This window comes from Humulus lupulus, chromosome X, assembly GCF_963169125.1.
Source record: "Humulus lupulus chromosome X, drHumLupu1.1, whole genome shotgun sequence".
NCBI lineage: Eukaryota > Viridiplantae > Streptophyta > Magnoliopsida > Rosales > Cannabaceae > Humulus > Humulus lupulus.
In genome coordinates this window covers 247,666,422-247,688,352 of record NC_084802.1, presented here as the reverse complement: position 1 = coordinate 247,688,352, position 21,931 = coordinate 247,666,422, and the positions used below count along the sequence as shown (strand labels likewise).

At 42.5% G+C, this 21,931-nt stretch overlaps 1 protein-coding gene across 1 annotated transcript; it reads left to right on the top strand.

Moving 5' to 3' along the window:
* The first annotated feature begins 17,592 nt into the window (after window positions 1-17,592).
* LOC133807285 (probable phospholipid hydroperoxide glutathione peroxidase) lies at window positions 17,593-20,096 on the top strand. Its single transcript, XM_062245514.1, has 6 exons — window positions 17,593-18,149; window positions 18,362-18,438; window positions 18,571-18,632; window positions 19,034-19,152; window positions 19,241-19,408; window positions 19,789-20,096. The coding sequence occupies exons 1-6, from the start codon at window positions 17,871-17,873 to the stop codon at window positions 19,816-19,818; spliced, it is 735 nt and encodes a 244-aa protein (XP_062101498.1). The 5' UTR covers window positions 17,593-17,870; the 3' UTR covers window positions 19,819-20,096.
* Window positions 20,097-21,931: the final 1,835 nt, after the last annotated feature.

Below are 21,931 nucleotides of genomic sequence, written 5' to 3'. Positions count from 1 at the left end.
TATTTATTTAAGTAATTATAAAAAACCAAAAGGAAAGAAATGGGGAGAGGGGTGTGTAGTGTGAATGGGCAAGGTTGGAAGAGTGCAAACTTTCCTTTTCCTCATTTGTCATCTTTTCTCCATTTTAAGATTTATAGAAAAACCAATATATTTAAAAAAAAATGATCTTTATTACATTAAGGACAATTACAATAGTTGTCTTATTATTATTTGGGTAAGTAAATGAGAATTGATGGAGTGTGAAAAGCCTTTGTAGGATAAAAGGCACTTCAGGTATAGTGTGAGAGAACGCTTCGAGTACAGTGTTGATGGACGGCCAGGTACGGAATAGACGTTTTGGGCGTGGACGAGACCCCTCATTAATTTGCCCGATATACGGGCCTAACAATGGGGAATTGACGCGTGGCATTGCTTTATTGGTAAAGAGGAAAAGGTCTAGCCCAATCATTTCACCCTAAGCACTCCCCTTAGACACCCACTTGGTTAAGTCTCCACCGTCTGAGGACGAGTAGAGACTTGGGGGAAAATGTTGTCCGTGTTTTTTGTCAATTCGACACGTGTCACTCATTGAGTGTACATGGTACTTGGGAGGTTATTTAGTATGTCTCCGCCCCAGAGAAGGCTTCCTTAGATCCTACTAGGTATTCTTTAGTCGCTTAGCTGAAGAGTTATAGTATGATGGTTCTCCGCCCCAGGAGAACAATGCCAGCTGACAAGTACATCATCTTGGGACCACAAACAGCTTCTTGACACGTGCCACGCCTCGCGGGTAGTGGTGTTGTTTCCGTACTCGAGACAAATAGCATGCCCCAATACTCTGCCTGACAGGAGAAGATGTGCAGTCAGTCTCTGACACTGTCAGCAGTGTGTCCTTCCAAAAAGTGGTAGGTTGATACCTCGTAAATGGTCCCCGTGCAATCTGTGAAGGCCTTCCTGTTTATTATCACAAGAATTGTAATAATTTGGACTAATATCCCATCATTATGAGGGATAATAATTATTTAAGTCCCACTTAATTGTTCCCAGCCACTATAAATATAGCGAGGATAGCCCATTGTAAGGGGTTAGACGATTGTATAATTTGAGCAGCATATACACTGCCAAAAACCTCCAATGAAGCTTGACCTCTCAAGCTTCAAGTATCTCAATATAATAGACTCGTGGACTAGGGTTGTTTTATAATCTAAACCACGTAAAACTCGGTGTCATTTTTCATTTTTCTTTCAAGTTCTCTTTATTTAAAGTTGATAGCGAAAAATGCAATTATTTAGATATCTTCATACTTTAATCATGCCAGATTAAAAAAGTTCAACCTAAATTTATGTTGAGAAATGATACAATAGCTTAGTTTTAGTGCTTTTAGTTGAACATGCATGAATCAATCGATTAAGAAAGTTTACATCTATATAATACATGTGTTTAATAATGTATGTATAAATTTATGCTTTAGGATAATTGACCAAAAATAATGAATGCTTACCATTGGTGATGACAAAAATAATCACCACAGTATCATTTTACTAGTTTGACCTAAATATAACAACTACAATTCAAAATAATAATTATCACATCCACCAAGCAAGAAATCAAACCAACAAAACTAGCATAAATTTGCTGGTTTATAGTTTCTATTTTTTACTTGACATGTTTTCTAATTAGGAGTGATACTTTAAATACATTATTCTAGTATAATATATTCATCTGTTAGATGAATGATACAACAATCCTATATTGCTTCAAACATTAAAATAGTTTAAGCAATTCATTTTTGTCTTGGTGTGGGTGCTAGTTTAATATGGGATATCTTTTTCATATTTAACAAGTTAGCAATTGGTGACATCTTCTCTTGTTTTGTATTGTTTGTCTTTTTGAAGTTGCAATCATGTTCTCACTATTCACCAAGTTGCAGGATGGATTGTGGTTGCTCCATGAACTCTGGCCTTTTGAGAACTGCTGAATACTAGCATTTTTGGGTTGTCTTTAGGTTTTCTATTTTTATTTAGTTTTAGAGAGATGTTTCTACAATTTTTGACAATTTTGGTTTAGCTTCAAAGAAATGATCGCCCTGTATAGTCTTCATTGATGACCTTAGGTGGTAACCACAATCCTAAAGATCAATGAAGATGACATTGAAACAGCTTCTTCTTGAACTCCATTTCTCAAGGCGTTTATTGAAGAAACAACAAAATCATTTATTTTAGCAACTTTTACACTTTGTTGTAAACATGTTTTATATATTAACTTGATAGTTGTTATTATAAAATGAGTTCACCAAATAAGTTGACTTTGTAAAGTGTGCATCTTTTGGTTCAAAAAATTCATTTGAATACTATAATTTTTGTAATCAATACAGGCTAAATTGGTGAATGAACTATTTGTTGTTTTATTTTATAATATATTTTATTTGGTTTAAAAAATTATTTGGTGTAACTGGTTACTGGTTACCTTGCTATTTATTATTTTTAAAAAATCTACATTTTAAAAAAAAATAAAAATAAACTCACCAAAAAAATATCAAAGAATATAGGTAACTGGTTACCCAAAAATCGTAATGGGTCAACTGATCAAGACATCTAGATCTGGAAAAAAAAAAATCATTTATGAAAACATGAGGTAACCAGTTATTTAACACAAGTACAAAAAATATAATTTCGAAGGAAAAAAAAGCATACAATTTAAGAAAAAACTAAAAAAAAATTGTTTTCAATTGTTTTACATATATTAAATAAAAATTATGTAAATAATAAGTCGAGTAAAAAGGTGGACAAAATTGAAAAAAAAATTATATAAAAAATAAATATAGTAAAGAAAATTATAATGGATGATAATAAATAATGGAACAATTATGTAGTATTAAAATACATGAAATATATGTAAAAATACATATTTATTCTTAATTAAAAGAATTTTAAATAATAAGAAGTGAGTTGTTTCATGAGGAAATTGCATTTTATATGGAATTTTGAATAGAGTGTGCAAAATTATGATTTTTTTTTTTTTTAAAAAAGTTAATCTATGGCTTTTGTTAAGATTTTCTATTTTTATGGGTTTATTTTCCCATGTTTTTGTATAAAAATTAGTTTATGCCATAATTTTACTCTTAATCAAGTTTTATTAATTTAGAAGGGTATGTTTGTAATTTGATTATTTTTTTAGCTTATTTTCTTTTTTTATATTATTTTTCTATAACTAATTTAATATTAAATTTTTCTTTGGTTGTTTTGCAAATTTTTTTTTGTGATATGAATTGTGTTTATTATTATTTTTATTTATTATAAACATTTTTTTCCTTATTTTTATATTGTATGTTTGTTTTTTCAAATCTTGGGTAAGGTAACCAGTTATTTGATTCATCCTTGACAATTATGTAAAAAAAATATCCTAGAACTAAGTTAAATAACATGTATCAGGAGGAGTAACCAATTACCCTGAGAGGAGTAACCTTCTGCTATAAGAGGGGTAACCAGTTACCATAAGAGGGGTGACGAGTTACTTATATTAAATATGAAAATAAACATCAAATCTGAATGAAAAGGAGGAAGAATAATTCATTAAAAAAAAAAATAAGTAACTATGATTTTAGTAACATAGGTAACCAGTTACCATAAAGAACCTCGAAATATACACACACATCATAACATGAAGGTAACTAATTACCCCCAAGAAATATACACACAAAGAACGTGAATGTAATCAGTTACCCCCAGAAATATACACACAAATAACAAGAAGGTAACCAGTTTCCACAAATTTGAAGATAGAAAAAAAAAATCATATCCATCACATTTCCCTTCTCTCCCATCTTCTTCATATAATTTTTTTTCTAGATTTGAATGTTCCCATCAGGGTAACTGGTTACTCATTTACGTTTTCATATTATTATTAGTTTTCTTTCCAAATTTTGGTGTTCCTATAAGAGTTACAGTAAAAAGGAAACGCTGAAAATTGATTTGAATTTCTTTACATATAGTGGAAAAAATTATAAAAAAAATTACAATAAAAAAATAGTAAAATAATTATTAATGTTAAAATATGTGTGAAAAAAAGGAAAAAATGGAATGAGAAAAGAATAAGTACAAAAAAGAAGAAAAAAAAACTTAGGAAAGAAAACTAAAAAAATATGAAGAAAAAAAACAAAACAAAAGAAATGATGAAGAAAGAAAAATAGATGAATGGATAAAAATGAAAAGAAGAAGAAAAAAATAATGGAAAAATGGAAAGAAAAAAATGAATGAAAAATTGGTAGAAAAAAATGAAAAATAAAAAATAAAAAAAAGAAGAAAAAATGGAAGAAGAAGAAGAAGAAGAAAACATGAAAAAAAGTTCATATGTGTGAAAAAAGAAAAAAAAATAGGAGGAGAAAATAATAAATACAAAAATGAAGAAAAAATAGAAGAAAAAAATTAAAAAAAAAAAAGGAAAAAATATGAAAAAAAAAATAAAACAATACAAATGAAAGAAAAAAAATTAATAAAAATGAAGAAGAAGAATAGAAAGAAAAAAAAAAGCTAAAGGAAAATATTGATAGAAAAAAAAAAAGGAAAAAATAGAAGAAAAAATAATTAAGGGAAAAAAAAGAAAGAATAATTAAAAAGAAAGAGAAAAATTAAAAAAATAAAATAAAATCACCTTCAAAATCAAAGAAAACATAACTATGATAAAAAATGTGGCATTTCTATATTTTAGTTAGCTACTGTTGACGCGGTTCTTCGGCAACAGATAATTAAGAGAAGAAGAGAAAGAGATTAGTACTAAAAGTAGAACCGTCACAGATATGAAATCTTTGGGGAAAGAACTAGGTGACTCGAGACACGTTTTTAAGTGGTTCGAAGGTTAAAATCATTCTACTCCACTAGTCAATATTATTGATATTTTCTGGGTAATTGGTTTACAAAGTATATAGTTCTTAAAAGACTATTTTTCCAACCCCTATCAACTCCCAGGGTCTCCATATTTATAGGAGAAAGCACCTGGAAGTTGGTAGGGAGGTCATCCCGTGACCTTACCATTTGTCATATCAAGTCTGTGATATTCATGATTAATTCCTAAACCTGACACACAAGTGTGGTCTAATCAGTATGGAAGGAGATAATGGGCCGCACGGCCCAACTCGTCCGTGGGTGTCTGAATACGCACGTTCCTGCTGCATGTCCGAGAAGTCAGGGGGATATCGGACACGTGATGGCAGGAATATGCACGTTTATCTTGCGTGTTGACTTCCCATAGGGTCAGAGCTTCCTGAGAAGCTCGCTACCGGAGCAATCCATAACCCGAGCTTATCCGTCCGTGGTCGCCGGATGTTATTCCCAGCTCCTGGTGCAACAAGTGCGAGCTGGAAACAGGACCCCCTCGAGCTAGAAAGGGCCCGTCCTGGAAATAGAGCCTCTGGCCTGTGGGAGCCTCGGACTAAATCATGTTTAGTCCGAGGCTCGTCCTGCTAAACAGCCCGCGTGAAAACCAGGGCGTACATCTGCCCCCCAAGCTCCTGCTCGTGGTCCATGACGTCAGATATGGGAGACCATAGTAGGGGCTTTTAGACTTCCCCCACAACCCTTCGTATTCCATGCTTTTCGCAGGCGTCTGATACGTGGAACGCCGTGGGTGGCGACGGTACACTCTACGAGAACCGCATTAAATGGCCTAGCCTACTGTCCAGCCGTCGTTTCACATTTCGAGTGGAGGGTCTCCCAAGGGCCTTTTACACGTGATCCTTCCCTTGTATAAAAGGGGGTGGTCATCCCACGCACGGGCCACCTTACCATTCAAAACCTCTCAAATTTCCTTCTTTTCTCTTTGACCTTCCGAAGAACAAAACCCTCATTTCCATTGCTCTCATCTTCTCCGTTCACGAAGCTTAAGCGTACGAGTTCCTTCAAAGCCTTGGAGACCACTATGCCAACGAAGCTCCTACCAGCGCAGCAACCTCGCTCACCATCTAACCATATACTGTAAGTCTTCTGTCCCTGTTTATTTTTGAAAGCATGCCACTGTAGCTTAGGTAAAAAAATTTACTGTAGCCACATGCAGAGGTTTTCTGGGTCGCGCGGATATGGAGGGTGACAGCCCTTCTTAGATTAGGGCACACTTGCCATGGGACATCGTCTTAGAATATGGGTTCCATGGTTCTCTCTTAGGAACAATTTCTGGGTAGGATCCTTAGGAATTTTGGGTGCAAAAACCGAGTAGCTTAGGGAATACGCCTTAAAAGCGATTTTGCCACGCCTTGCCTGTTGAAACTTTCCCCCCAAGGCAATTTTTTACTCTGAGCCCTCTGACACACGAATTCCGAGTAATCTGGGATCTGTTGAGGGCATAGGCGCGTGTTCCTTGGAACGCGTGGCACCACTCTCCACGGGCTGGGCTTACCCCAGCTCGTGTACTTAATACTTGCTTCACTCTCCTGCTTGGGTCGCCTTTTCTAAAGTGTTTTCTTTTGTTCGATAGGCGACCAGATGGCTCCAAAGAGAAATCTGCCACAGAAGAATGTGGGAAGTTCGTCCTCCCAGCAGGATAAAGGAAAGGCGGTGGTGACCAGCTCGCCAATTCCTCACTTTGGGCCGGCGGTGGAGAAGCAAGCCGAGGTGGCCCCTGACGCGTTTTTCGAGGCGGAGAGAACCGTCTCGAAGATAACCGACCAGGCAAAGATCACCAAAATCTTCCTCAACCACAACATTCCCCTGGGGGTGGCCTCCGTGATCGCCCGACCTGCTGCGGATGGGGAGCGGAGATGCACACCGCTCGACGAGTCGTTCGCGGCCTGGAGCGGTGAACACTTCAAGGCAGGGGCCTTCCTCCCCCTGGATTAGTATTTTGCTGATTTTCTGAACTATGTGGGGTTGGCCCCATTTCAGCTCCCCCCCAACTCATACCGTCTGCTAGCGGGATTGAGGTATTTGTTCCAAAAGCATGAGTGGGAGGTCCCCACTCCTGCTGATATTCTATATTTCTTTTGCCTCAAAGCCAGCCCGGACCAGCGGGGGCGAGGCGACGGGTTCTATTACTTAACCCGCTTCCCTAACACAGCAGCAGTGATCGAGCTGCCGAGCCATCCAAACGACTTCAAAGACCAGTTTTTCATGTCAACTGGGTTCCGAAACTGCGATCATCACTATTTCAACCGTCCTCATAAGTGATCCTTGATTTAGCTCGCCTTTTAAAGGTTATCTTATTTTAGCTCTTCCCTTATTCCACTTCTGACTTCAACCAACCTTGCAGCCATCTACGCGAGGACCGAAAAGTCTGTGACCCTCGGGGGTCAATACGATACACTGGCGAACTTGCCCCCCAGTGAGAAAGACTACCGCGTGCTCGTGACGGACGAGTCGATGGTATTCTGCAAGCTGATTTTCCCAAATCAGACTTTGAATTTGAAAAGGCCCCGGGGGCCTCCCCCAGCTCGTGTCAACAGACCGATCGTCGCGGAGGAGGTCGCAGACGACGAAGGCGAGGAAGAAGGTGAGGAAGTTCCTCTGGTGATGAACAGGAAGAGGACCTTGGAGGTCGCCCAGGGGATGAGCGAGGAGAGGGCCCAATCCGGAGCAGCCGTGGGTCCTTCCGGTCAAGGTAACTCTTACTTATTTAAGAACGTAGATAGGGCCACTGCAGACCCCCGGCTGGTTAGGTTCAACCCTAGGCAGCTCGTCCATCGTCACTCAAGGAATCCGGACCTGGACACGCTCTTGCTCCACTGCGTTGACCAGCTCGTGCTGGACAACCAAGAGAGTCGGCCTAAGGGTACCGTAGTAGTAGATAATACCCTAGCCTTTAGGTCGGTCCTTTTTGAGGAGTACGGGACCAACTTACGCACGTGGCCTGCGCTCCAGGGGGGCGTCTATGCTCCGGGGATTAGGCAGTACGTAGAAGAGTCCAGCCCTGAGTCAGAACCGGACCTAGAACCTTCGCCAGTTCGCGAGATAATCGTCTTAGGCTCTTCCAGCTCGGGGTGTAGGGCTCCCTTAGTATTTGCTTTCTTATTGCCTTTGAACCTTTTGTCTTTATTTCTGCATGATTGCTACCTTGTAATAACCATGTTTTTTGTTCTTAGCAGAAGAGATGTCTCAGCCCGGGAATAGTCTGCGGGGCGTTGTGTTCGGTGGGAATCCCCCAGCAGGGCCGAGGTTAAAGAGGCTTCGCGAGTCCAAGAGCTCGGCTGGGGCCTCCACCAAATCCCCGGCTAAGGAGAAGGAGAAAGCCCCGCCATCCCAGGTCGCGGGGGCGGACCTCCCTGTTGCCAGGACAGGGCTCATGCACCCGCCACCCCAACGATCTCCACTAGCCGCCCAGGACGGGGTAATAGAGGTCGGGAATCTGGCCGCGGCAGCCCCGGATGTGCGTATCCAGGTCGACCCCTGGGCTCTGGAGAAGATGCCCGAAGCATTCCGGGGTACGGTGTATGAGTCGGCTAGCTACGCCGTCAGCCATTTCTACAATATCAGGGAGAAGGAGCTCCGGGCCATCGAAACAACGAGCCCGGTCCGAGTTATAGAGTCTGCGATGGACATGACCTTAACGGTAAAGTGCCCCCTTCTTTTAAGGCTTTAACACTCACACGCCGCCTTTTTCCTTCCAGTTTGTTAATTTATCATTCTTTTCTTGCAGGGCATTGCTGCCGCATACAGAGGCATTGTTAGGACCAAGGCCCAGCTCGAGGGTTTGGAAGCTGATCGCCAGACCGCCCTCCAGGAGTCTCAGGAGGCGAGAGACGCGCTGGCGGCCTCTAAAGCCGAGCTAGAGAAGATCCGCTCCGAGAACCAAGAGCTTAAAAACTCCCTGGCCGCATCGCGGACAGATCTTGAGGCGGCGAAGGCCGAAGCCCAGGCCTCCCAGGCCGCCCTGAAAGACGAGTGGGTCGTATCGGAGCAGTCCTTACAAGACCTGTTCTATCACTGCTGGTCCCACAATCCAGACGCGAACTTTTCTTTCATGCCGCCGGACCTCTGGGCATTCTTGTTGCCGCAGCTTCAAGCCCGCCTAAATAAGGAGGTTCCTCCATCGGAGACTGGAGAGGCCTCTGTCGCGGCGGAGCAGGATGAGACCGCGACCTCCAAAGGGCCAACTGATGGAGCTTAGGACACTTCTCGTTTAAGTATTTTGAACTCTTTCTATTGTAATTCTCTTTTTTATGTGAGGCGTTTCCGCCTCGAGACAATTTGCTCAGCCAGTTTGACATATATATTTTTATGCATTTGGTTACAATTCATCTCTTGATTTTTATGAACTTAGTTCGAGTTAACTTTATCTGTATCCCGGGCTCTTTAAAGAAGATCCGCGTTCAACAAATTTTAGTTCACTTCTAAGTTTTCTGACCTGGTTAAGACCAGGAACTTATTTTGAAAAACTTAGTTCGCGTCAACTTTTATCCGTATCCCGGGCTCTTTAAAGAAGAACCACGGTCAACAAATTTTAGTTAACTTCTAAGTTTTCTGACCTGGTTAAGACCAGGAACTTATTTTGAAAAACTTAGTTCGCGTCAACTTTTATCCGTATCCCGGGCTCTTTAAGGAAGAACCACGGTCAACAAATTTTAGTTAACTTCTAAGTTTTGTGACCTGGTTAAGACCAGGAACTTATTTTGAAAAACTTAGTTCGCGTCAAATTTTATCCGTATCCCGGGCTCTTTAAGGAAGAACCACGGTCAACAAATTTTAGTTAACTTCTAAGTTTTGTGACCTGGTTAAGACCAGGATAGGACTTAGTTTGTGATAACTCTTATCCGTAGATAGAAATTAACACCTAAGTCGTTAAGGAGACCTGGTTATATCCAGGTACCATATGCCCCCCAAGTAACTGGGAAAGGGTCTTTCGTTGTTACTTTAGAATTACACTTGCAAATAACGAGAAACATTTGATTTTTATTTATACATGGAAGGTGACCTTCTAGGCCTTACAAATGGCTCATTGATAATATTTCTTTAGGTGGATAGCATTCCAAGTCCGCGGGACCGCCCCTCCACCAAGTCGAGCTAGCTTATAAGTTCCCTCTTTGATGACTTCGATGACCTGGTATGGTCCTTCCCAGCTTGGTCCCAAAACCCCTTCTTTGGGATCTTTCCCGGCCAGGAAAACTCTCCTCAAGACCAAATCACCGACGCTAAAGGCACGTCTTTTGACCTTAGTGTTGAAGTAGCGAGTGATTTTCTGTTGATAATGGGCGAGCTGGAGTTGTGAATCCTCTCGCCTTTCATCCACTAAGTCTAAGGAGTGGCATAGGAGCTCGTGGTTCCCGTCTTGGTCGTAGGACCGGACCCTGTGTGACAGGACCTTCACCTCCACGGGGAGGACTGCTTCACTTCCAAAGGTTAGGGAGAAAGGAGTGTGACCCGTGGGAATCCGATGTGAGGTCCTATAGGCCCACAGAACTTGGGGGAGCTGTTCTGGCCAGATCCCCTTTGCCTCATCTAGCCTCTTCTTGAGGCTTGCCTTCAGAGTTTTATTGACAGCCTCGACCTGGCCGTTCGCCTAGGGATAGGCCACGGACGAGAAGCTTTTCACAATTCTGTGCCTTTCGCAAAATTCGGTGAACAGATCGCTGTCAAATTGAGTGCCATTGTCGGAGACGATCTTTTTGGGTAGGCCAAATCGACATATGATGCTTTTAACCACGAAGTCTAGCACCTTTTTCGATGTTATTGTCGCCAACGATTCTGCTTCGGCCCACTTGGTGAAGTAGTCAATGGCGACCACGGCGTAACGGACCCCGCCCTTTCCGGTGGGCAGGGCGCCTATTAGATCTATCCCCCAAATGGCGAAGGGCCAGGGAGACGAAATCATTTTTAGCTCGGTCGGAGGAGCTCGCGCAACCGCGGCGAACCACTGACACTTGTCGCACTTTTTTACATATGAGATCGAGTCTTTGGACAGAGTCGGCCAGTAATAACCCTGCCGAAGGATCTTCAAGGCCAGGCTTTGCCCCCCAGCGTGATCTCCGCAGAACCCGTCATGAACTTCTTGCAGGATGGCCTTCGCTTCACTTGGAGGAACGCACCGGAGGAGAGGTAAGGAATGCCCACGTCGGTACAACACCCCCTCGACTAGCGTATACCTCGGAGCTTGATAAAGGACTCGTCGTGCGTCGTTGCGCCCTTCGGGTAACTTGCCCTCGACGAGGTACTCAACAATGGGAGTCATCCAGGTCGGCCTGATGTCAATCATTTCAATATCTGCTCGATCTCCGTCTATGCTGGGTTTCTCCAAGAACTCAACTGGCACCAATCCCAGGGTTTCTGTCTCTCCCGAGGTGGCGAGCTTGGCGAGAGCATCTGCGTTGGCGTTCTGCTCCCAAGGTATCTGTTCGATCGACCCTTGCCCAAACGCAGACAGTTCGGATTTTACCTTAGCCAAATAGGAGGCCATCTTGGGACCCCGCGCCTGATACTCGCCTAGAACCTGATTCACCACGAGCTGGGAGTCGCTAAAGCATTGGACAGAGCTTGCCTTTAGCTCACTAGCTATCCTAAGTCCAGCTAACAAGGCTTCGTACTCTGCCTCGTTGTTAGACGCCTTGAACCCGAACCTCAGCGCCGAGTGGAATCTATGCCCCTCTGGGGATATCAGAATGATTCCGGCCCCGGAGCCGTTCTCGTTGGATGAGCCATCAACGAAGATCTTCCACGATGAACTTGAGGAGGTGACCTGAGGTGAGTCTTCTGATGGGATCTCATGGAATCCCGCGCATTCTGCCACGAAGTCGGCCAAGGCTTGACTTTTTATGGTAGTTCGGGGAGTATAGAAAATCTCGAACTGACTGAGTTCGACCGCCCACTTCAGCAAGCGTCCCGAGGCTTCAGGCTTTTGCAAAACCTGCCTTAAAGGCTGATCGGTCACGACGTGTATAGAGTGGGACTGGAAGTATGGTCTGAGTTTTCGCGAGGCCGTGATTAGGCAGAACGCCAGTTTTTCCATCAATGGGTACCTTGACTCAGCTCCGAGGAGTCTCTTGCTGATGTAATAAACCGGTTTCTGAGCCTGGTCCTCTTCTCGCACCAGAACAGCACTAGCTGCGTCCTCAGTGACGGCCATGTAGAGGAAAAGAGGTTCTCCTACCTTGGGCTTCGACAGCACAGGCGGCTCAGCCAGGTGCGTTTTTAGGTCGAGGAATGCGCTTTCACACTCTACTGTCCATTCGAACTTCTTGTTTCCCCGGAGCAGGTTGTAGAAGGGCAAACACTTGTCGGTCGATTTGGAAATGAACCGGTTCAGTGCTGCCACTCTTCCTGTGAGGCCTTGGACATCTTTCCGCGACCTGGGGGAAGGAAGCTCGAGCAGTGACCTGATCTTTTCGGGGTTTGCCTCGATTCCTCGGGTATTGACTATGAAACCCAAGAATTTCCCCGATGCGACACCGAAAGTGCACTTCTGAGGATTGAGCCTCATGCCATATTCTCGCAGTATGTTAAAGCATTCTTCCAGATCGGTGACGTGGTTGCTGGCAATCTTTGACTTGACAAGCATATCATCGACGTACACTTCCATGTTTTTCCCGATCTGATCCGCGAACATTCTATTTACCAGCCTTTGGTAGGTAGCCCCGGCATTCTTAAGACCGAACGGCATGACCTTATAGCAATAGACATTAGTCGGGGTCATGAAGCTGGTATGATCCTGGTCTGCTGGATTCATCGCGATCTGATTGTAGCCCGAGTACGCGTCCATGAAGGACATGAGCTCGTGCCCCGCCGTGGCATCCACCAGTTGATCGATCCTCGGTAATGGAAAGCAATCCTTGGGGCAAGCTTTATTCAGGTCGGAAAAGTCGATACAGGTCCGCCACTTCCCATTGGGCTTTGGAACTAACACGGGATTGGCAACCCAAATGGGAAATCTGGCTTCGCGGATAAAGCCAGATTTTTTGAGCCGGGCTACTTCTTCTTCAAGGGCTTCGGCTCGGGTTGTCCCTAAACGCCTCTGCTTTTGAGACTTGGCAGGGACGCTTTTGTCTAGGTGGAGCGTGTGCATGATTACGCTCGGACTGATCCCTATCATGTCCTCGTGCGACCATGCGAATACGTCCAGGTTTTTCCGCAGAAACGCAGTCAGTTCCGCCTTTCTTCTAGCGCAGAGGTTCTTTCCGAGCTTAACCGTCCGTGACGGGTTTTGTTCATCGATGCCTACCTCCTCGAGCTCTTCAATAGCTTGGAGCTCGGACCTGTCCTCGCCTACTCGGGGGTCAATGTCCTCACTTAGGGCGAGCTTTTCGTCTTCGGAAACCCGAGGTTTTTCAATCTCAGGAGCCGCCTTGGGTCCCTGAGATTCCTCTTCATCCTGAATGGCCATCGTCACCTGCCCGGGTTTAGATTTTCCCTTCATGGAAATGCTGTAGCATTCCCTGGCAGCGAGCTGATCGCCCTTGATAGTACAGATCCCTGTTGAAGTAGGGAACTTCATGGCGAGGTGCCGGACGGACGTGATAGCTTCGAAAGCAACGAGCGTAGGTCGGCCCAAAATTGCATTGTAGGCAGCGGAGCAGTCAATGACTACGAATTCGAGTAGTTTGGACACTGTTCGGGACTCGTCTCCGAGGGTGATCACCAGCTCAATCGTCCCTATCGCTGCTGATCCTTCCCCTGAAAAACCATATAGCATCATCGAGGTTGCCTTCAGCTCGGAGACGGTCAGACCCATTTTTTCTAAGGTGGACCGGAATAGGAGGTTCACCGAGCTCCCATTGTCCACTAACACTCTCCTTACTCTCCGGTTGGCGAGCTGGACTGCTACGACCAAGGGATCGTTATGAGGGAATTGGACATGGCTCGCATCTTCCTCCGTGAAAGTGATCGGTTGTTTCTCTAATCTTTGTTGTTTTGATTGACGCTGTTCCGGGACGAACTCCGCTCCATTGTGGGCCTTCAACTCATTCACATACCTCTTCTGGGCGCCTTTGCTCGTGCCAGCCATGTGTGGTCCTCCAGAGATGGTGGAAATCTCTCCCTCGACCACGGGGGGAAGGACGTCCTGATCTACCCGAGGTCCAGGTTGACTGGCTGGGATCTCCGGAGCGGGTCGACTTGTCGGGACCCTGTTCCGCGAGTATTGCGCCAACGGACCTGCTCGGATGAGAGTCTCGATTTCATCTTTGAGGTGCCTGCAGTCGTCGGTATTGTGCCCGACGTCGTTATGAAAACAGCAGAATTTGGAAGCGTCTCTCTTTCCCTTGGGGTGTTTTATTGGCTCCGGCCTTTTCCAGGGGACTCGCGTAACGTTGGCCAGGAAAATATTCTCTCTGGTCTGGGTGAGCTCGGTATACGTTGTGAACACGGGCTTGAATTTATCCGCGGACTTACTCTTCTTTTGACCGTGCTGGCTGTTTTCACCATTTCCTTTTCTTTTGCCACCACCGGTCTGGTTACTCTGTGCGACGTCGGGAGTCGCCACTACGATCTCTGTTCCCGTCCCAGCGGGCTTCTCGAGGACCTGGCTGGTCCCCGCGGCTGAAGCTTCAGCTTCTTCCAAGTTTATCCACTCTTGGGCTCTGTTAAGGAATTCACTAACTGAGCTGACCCCCCTCCTTTGAATATCCTTCCACAGATCTCCGCCTACTAGGATCCCGGTCCTCATAGCCATGAGTTTGGAGCTGTCGTCGGCGTCTCTGGCTCGAGCAGCGACATTTGCAAATCTGCTCAAGTAGGATTTTAGCGTCTCTCCAGGTTGCTGTCTCACGTTAGCTAGGGAGTCGGCCTGGACTCGGGCGGCCTGAGAGGCGCGGAATGCCCTCTTGAAGTCAGCCGAAAAGGTCTTCCAGGAGCTGATTGACTGCCTTTTACTTTGTTTGAACCACTGCCTGGCAGGTCCAGTTAGGGTGGAAGGAAAGATCAAGCAACGAAGCTCTGGCCCGATGTTATGAGCCATCATTAGGGTGTTGAACATCCCTAAGTGGTCAGACGGGTCTCCATCCCCGTTGAACTTTGACAAGTGGGGCATACGAAAGCCAGAAGGGTATGCCGTTGCTGCTATATTGGGGGCGAAGAGTTCCATCTCATCCCCTGAATCATATTCGTCTTTTTCTTTCTCCGACAGGAGCTTCTTCATCAGCTCCTCCATCTGAGTTAAGCGCTCTAGGGTCTTGTCCTGAGATCCTGGGTTATTCCGGGGCTGTTCACCAGCTCCGAACCCGTTGAACATATTAGGCGGGTTGTTGCCCCTCCTATCTTGAGATAGGTCATTTGGGGCATTCCCGCCGTTACGTACTTCGGATTGGACCCCAACTGAGCGGGCCTGGCTACCATCCCTAACTCGATCCTCTCTGTGAGAGTTGAGGCGATCTCGGAGGTCGCCTCCCTGGGTAGTATGGTGACTTTGTGCTGAACTTAGTCGCTGTCGCAGGTCTCCTCCCGAAAGATCACTCCGTGCACTACCGGTCCAGTGACTCCTGCTGGACAGGCTCGAGGTGCGTCTTTGGCGGCTCCGACCTGATCCTTCCCCCGGCACCCTACTGCGCCGGGAAGGCCCGGCCGATGGCGGGTCTCTCCTACTATTTTCGTAGGTCGGGATGTCTCGGACGGGCTGAGGAGACGGGTATCTGATGGGAGAAGGAGGATGCCTGACCGGAGAGGCGATCCTAGTGCCGTCCGGACGGACTAAATTTGGTGGGGGCCTCTCGGCCCTGCCAGCTTGCTGGTTTCGCGCTGGGCGAGCTGGACGAGGAACTGGACGTTCTTCGGGGATGGGCTGACGTCTCCGGATCTCCTCGGCCCTCCTTTGGGAACTTCCTCGATCTCTTCTGGGCGTCCTCGAGGAAGGCTGAGAGCTAGGGGTTGACGTCCTAACCGAACGGCTGTACTGCTGCTGTTCGGTCCGAGGCATTTCCCTGAAGTTCGCCTCTTGATGGCGTGATGAAGGGGTGGAGTTGGCTGCAGGGAGTCTACCCGAACGGCTATGCCTGGATCGATTACTCCGGCGAGACTTAGGAGCCTCGCCTTGCCTCTCTCCAACGTTACCGTTGGTTGTGAGAGGGGGTAGTCGACTCAGAACATCCTGGATTTGCTGACCAGCTGCTGCTAGCTGGCTCCTCAGCTGAGCATTCTCCATCTCCACCGCAGTGTAATAACATGGATTCGGATGAGGCGGTCGGGGCGCCGAACTACCAGTATCGTCTTGGCCGGCCGGCTGCTTTCCTGGCCTCTGCTGGACTTCAGGAACTTGCTCATCAGGGAGGGCAACATGGCGGGCCTCCTGCCCATCATGCTGTTCTGTCTCGTTGCCATGTTTGGATCGAGTGGTCACCATAGTTGTATGTTTGTGGTAGTACTAATTGGACTTGCTCTCAATGAAAGCACCAAACTGTTGACGCGGTTCTTCGGCAACAGATAATTAAGAGAAGAAGAGAAAGAGATTAGTACTAAAAGTAGAACCGTCACAGATATGAAATCTTTGGGGAAAGAACTAGGTGACTCGAGACACGTTTTTAAGTGGTTCGAAGGTTAAAATCCTTCTACTCCACTAGTCAATATTATTGATATTTTCTGGGTAATTGGTTTACAAAGTATATAGTTCTTAAAAGACTATTTTTCCAACCCCTATCAACTCCCAGGGTCTCCATATTTATAGGAGAAAGCACCTGGAAGTTGGTAGGGAGGTCATCCCGTGACCTTACCATTTGTCATATCAAGTCTGTGATATTCATGATTAATTCCTAAACCTGACACACAAGTGTGGTCTAATCAGTATGGAAGGAGATAATGGGCCGCACGGCCCAACTCGTCCGTGGGTGTCTGAATACGCACGTTCCTGCTGCGTGTCCGAGAAGTCAGGGGGATATCGGACACGTGATGGCAGGAATATGCACGTTTATCTTGCGTGTTGACTTCCCATAGGGTCAGAGCTTCCTGAGAAGCTCGCTACCGGAGCAATCCATAACCCGAGCTTATCCGTCCGTGGTCGCCGGATGTTATTCCCAGCTCCTGGTGCAACAAGTGCGAGCTGGAAACAGGACCCCCTCGAGCTAGAAAGGGCCCGTCCTGGAAATAGAGCCTCTGGCCTGTGGGAGCCTCGGACTAAATCATGTTTAGTCCGAGGCTCGTCCTGCTAAACAGCCCGCGTGAAAACCAGGGCGTATAGCTACTAATTATATTTATGATACTTTAATTTTGTCTTTAATAAATCTTTCTATACAAATTAAAAAATATATAATTTCTATATATTTACACTTTGATGGTATAAAATCAATATTTTGAAAAATTCCCTTGTTCCATTGTTGGTGAACATAAAAATGTTAAATGGGCTATGGACTTGCATTATTAGACGGAATGTGGGGTAACAGAAGAGAAAATTATATTTTATATGAATTTTTTAATAAAATTTGTAAAAATATGGATTTTCTAAAAAAAGTTATTTTATGATTTTTTTTATTTTAAGAATTTTGATTTTTATAAGTTTAATTAGCTATATTTATGAAAAATTTCCATAACATAAAGAGACTTTCCTTCCCCAGTCTCCCACCTCTCGACAAAATTCCAGAAGTCGACATTGATCTCAGCCCAATCAGAATTTCACTTCATTCTAATCTTATCCGTTTTGGTTAAACTCGAGACTTATCACCCCAACTGAAAAGGACATATGATTTATTCATCAAGCTTTTATGTGATTTTATTTTCCATTCATATAATACTTCAAAAATTATCCTTTGGCCTAAAATTGTGAGGAGTTATTTTATTTTCTCTCCAAGACACTCTCTCCATTTTCTTTTTGAATTTAGAAAAAAAAAAAGACCACGTGTAAATATACCCGCCACTGAGAAACGTTTTCAGTTCTATTTATATATTTGGGCTGGGAAAACTGAGAAACCAACCTCTATGGAGAGTGTTGAGCCTTCGCATTTAATACAAGAATAGTCTATTTTGTCCTCAATTCCAATCCACTAAATAATCAACCAAAAAATGGCTTCTACGCCTTTCTCTGCCAATTTTTCTGCTCCTTTTCATGCTTCTTTCCAAACAAGGCCTACCCAAAAGCATTCTAATTCTACTTTATTGTCTTCCATGGAACTTTCGGTTCCATCAGCCAAATTGTCACTTGGGTCCTCTAAATCAGCCTTTTTCCATTCTGGGATTTTTTCGCAATCATCCAACTTTTTTGGGATTTTCGTGAAGTCTCGATCTTGGGGTGTTTTTGCAAGAGCAGCTACTGATAAGACTCTCCATGACTTCTCTGTTAAGGTTCAATCTTGCTCCGTTCACCCCCTCTCTTTTTTCACTTTTTTTTTTTATTTGTTAAGTTAAAATTAACTATTTTGTTGATTAAGTATTTATCTTGTAATTAGAGGTTTTATTTAAATTCATGAGTGGTGGGTATTTCCTAGTTTATGTAAATTTTATTGGTTGGATAAATAAAATGACTTGAGCTCTACTATTTGTGTTTGTGAGTGCAGGATATTGAAGGGAAGGAGGTTCCTCTTAACAAATTCAAGGGAAAAGTTCTTTTGATTGTCAATGTGGCTTCTAAATGGTATTCACTCCTTGAAAATATTTTCGGATCTGTGATTCTGTGTAGTCTCAAGATGAATGCATACAATATCCAATGTGTGTGAGTGTTTTGTTGCTTTGTGATTTAATGTAGTAATTTTTCTTTGAATGTCAGTGGTTTAACGACCGCAAATTATTCGGAGCTATCACACTTGTATGAGAAATATAAGACTCAAGGTACGCTATGCTATGCTATTTAGTTGGTAGGAATATTTTCATATTCGCTTAAGTTGAGGGTCTGCCATGGAAGCCTTAAAAATTATGAATCGTGATGATTATGATTCATTACTTGGTGATATCTTCTTTTATTTGTTAAGGTAGCATCCTAACTGTGAGCTACCTAATTTAATAATTAATTGCATCTGATAATAGAGCAAAAGATGTGAAGACAAGGCATTTGTAATTGACAATTATTCGTGGTTTTCTTCTTCATCTACAAGGCGTTCCTGAATTTCAGTTTCTCAGGAAACAAGTTTCACTTTTCTCAAACATTATGTGGTTCAGCAGGGCTCCTATTTGTTAAATATTTTTTTTAATCCAAATAAACTCGTAATTATCTTTGCACAACCTCATTGTAGGACTCGAGATACTAGCTTTCCCTTGCAATCAGTTTGGTGGTCAAGAACCTGGATCAAATCCAGAAATCAAGCAGTTCGCTTGTACAAGATTCAAAGCCGAATTCCCAATTTTTGACAAGGTATGTATGTGAAGCGGTTATCTTTTATGCATAAAGCATTGTTTGGTTAAGGTGGTTGCATGAAATACTAAAATAATTTTCCCAACAGGTCTATGTAAATGGACCAAACACAGCTCCAGTTTATAAGTTTCTGAAATCTAGTGCTGGAGGTTTTCTAGGTGATGTGATAAAGTGGAATTTCGAGAAGTTTTTGGTAGATAAAAATGGGGTAGTTGTTGAGAGATATGCACCAACGACATCTCCTTTTCAGATCGAGGTAGTAATTACATTATTTTCATTTACTTTTTTCAATTTATAAAAAATATCTTTGATATTCAAATATTGCTTGAAGTAATTCGCATATGCTCTCAACAGGGACAACATAACCCTAAACTATTAGCATTTTAGTCTTGAATTTGCTTTTGCTTTTGAACACGACAAGTATATATTGTTTGATATCAAATAGGTGCCATCCTAGAAGAGCTGGGAAACCTCTTGGACAATGAATTACATCTTCAATTCAAATATATAAGATGAATTAGAGTGTCTCTGTTGCTTATCACAGATTAGAAACAAAGTTCAGAATCCAATATGGTTGTGTTGGGACATTTTAGGTCTCCTGTCTAACTTTCTTTATTCTTAAAAAAAAAAATGCAGAAGGACATACAGAAGCTACTTGCAGCATGAACACAGTTGCACAAGTAATCGTTGCCACAACAGCCCTGTTCTAGGGTGAAATGATTTCTATGATCATACACAAGCCTTTTTCGTTCTTAAGATTTAGTAATGCAAAAACAAATTTGATGTGTTTACAATTAAATATTTGAACATAATTGTAGTTACAGGTGTAGTATTTATAGTTACAATTTTCTTACTACAACAATTATAATTACTGTTGCTATTTTCCAATATGGGGAAGAAGTGCCTTTCGTCTTAAAATGGAAAATCAAACATGTTTTTTTCAATTTTTGTTTTTAGAAGTTTGTTGTTTTGTACATTCAATTTTCTCTTCCATGTTTGGAAATGATCAATCCTTTGTGATGTAAAAATCAACCAACCACTTGTTGTTCTCTTCAACTTGATATCTGTTCGCTTTTTTTCTAGAAACAGGCCAATTGTCGTTTCTATTGAAAAAGGACAGATGTTTTTTTAATCAGAGTCTATTATTGTTCAAGTGAAAAAGGATGGTGTCGTTTGTTTTGTTTTGAAAGTTTGTGGTCGAGGTCGTTTCATACAGAATTGAATCTTAGAGGGTAAACAACCTTGTGCTTATACCACCATTTGGTTGAGATGGGAGATTTTGCTTCTCATGCTGTAGAACCAAGTGGAAATTACACCAGGTATGCATTTTTAGGAGGGTTTAGCTTTTTTAACTTTTTATGGCTTTTTCGACCGAGTAAATGTTTATGGGGTTTACGTATACATTTATATAAAAGTGTATCATGTCAAAAATATTATTTTTGAAAAATAGACGGTAAATACATTTATTTTGGTAGCTAAAATCTTTAGCAACGATACACAGAAGAAAAAAAAAAACTAAACCACCAAAAAGTTTGGTAGCAAAAATTATATTAGCTACCAAAATTATACTATTGACTTAAAATAATTCTTAGTAGCTGAAAGAACTTTTGAGATAGCCATATGTTTATCCCATCTATTTGGTTGAGTCTTCGGTGGTAGGAGCGATATTGAACAAGTTCGTCCTAGCATTTTTCTTTGGGAAATTTAAGGCTTTATGCATCTTAATGTACTTGATGAGAAAAAATGTCAGTTGTTTATTTTTTACAACAATACCCCTCCCATTCAAACTCCTCTCTCTCTCTAACCTTTCCGTTTCTCTATCTCTCTTACACATCACACTCATTTTTGAAGATGAAACCTAGACCTCGACCACCTTCTCCACCTCTTTTGTTATGCCTAGACACGCGACCACCTCCTTCACCAATCACCAATAACATCACCCTCACTCGCCATTGACCATATCATTCAATTTTTTTTTATGTTTTTAATGATTAAAAATACAATCCAAAATTTAAACCCACAAAAATATTCACTTTAAACACTAATTTAAAGGTTTTGAATACATCTGTGAATATTTATTGGTTTTGATCGTGATATTTTTCATATCTGAAAATCTGAAATTTATAGATTTTTTTAAAAGAAAAATGATGCTTAGCAATGGTTTAGCGATGACCCATGAAAACTTGATGTTTAGGCAAAAGATGATGCTTAACGATGTTTTAACAATGGTTTAGTGATGGTCCAATGAAAACGTAATTTTTAGGTAAAAAATGATTCTAAAACAATGCTTAGCGATGCTTCAACAATGATTTAGCAATGGTCCATCAAAACGTGATTTTTAAGCAGCAAATGATGCAAAACGATGCTTTTGTGATGGTTAGCGATGGTTTGCAATAAAATTTGAAAAAACTATGGTGAGGCATAACTTTTCACTTGGATGTCTATTTGAGGTTTTTTTTAGTTTAGGTATTTGTTCGAGATCTACATGTTTAGAATGCATAGAATCTTAAATTTGGAGAGTAATGAACCTAAAATTTTGATTATTTATGTCTTTAACTCCATTATAGCTTCAAACAGGCAGATTTGGAAATTTGTTGTTCCACACTCCAAATTTGATGTTCTACACATTCTAAATGTGTAGATCTCGAAAAAATTACCAAAATTTTAAAAAAATCACATCAAACTAACAAACGAGTTAAGAGTTATGTCTCACCAAAGTTTTTATTAAATTTTATGGCAAACCATCACTAACCATCATTTTGCATTGATTTTGGCATCA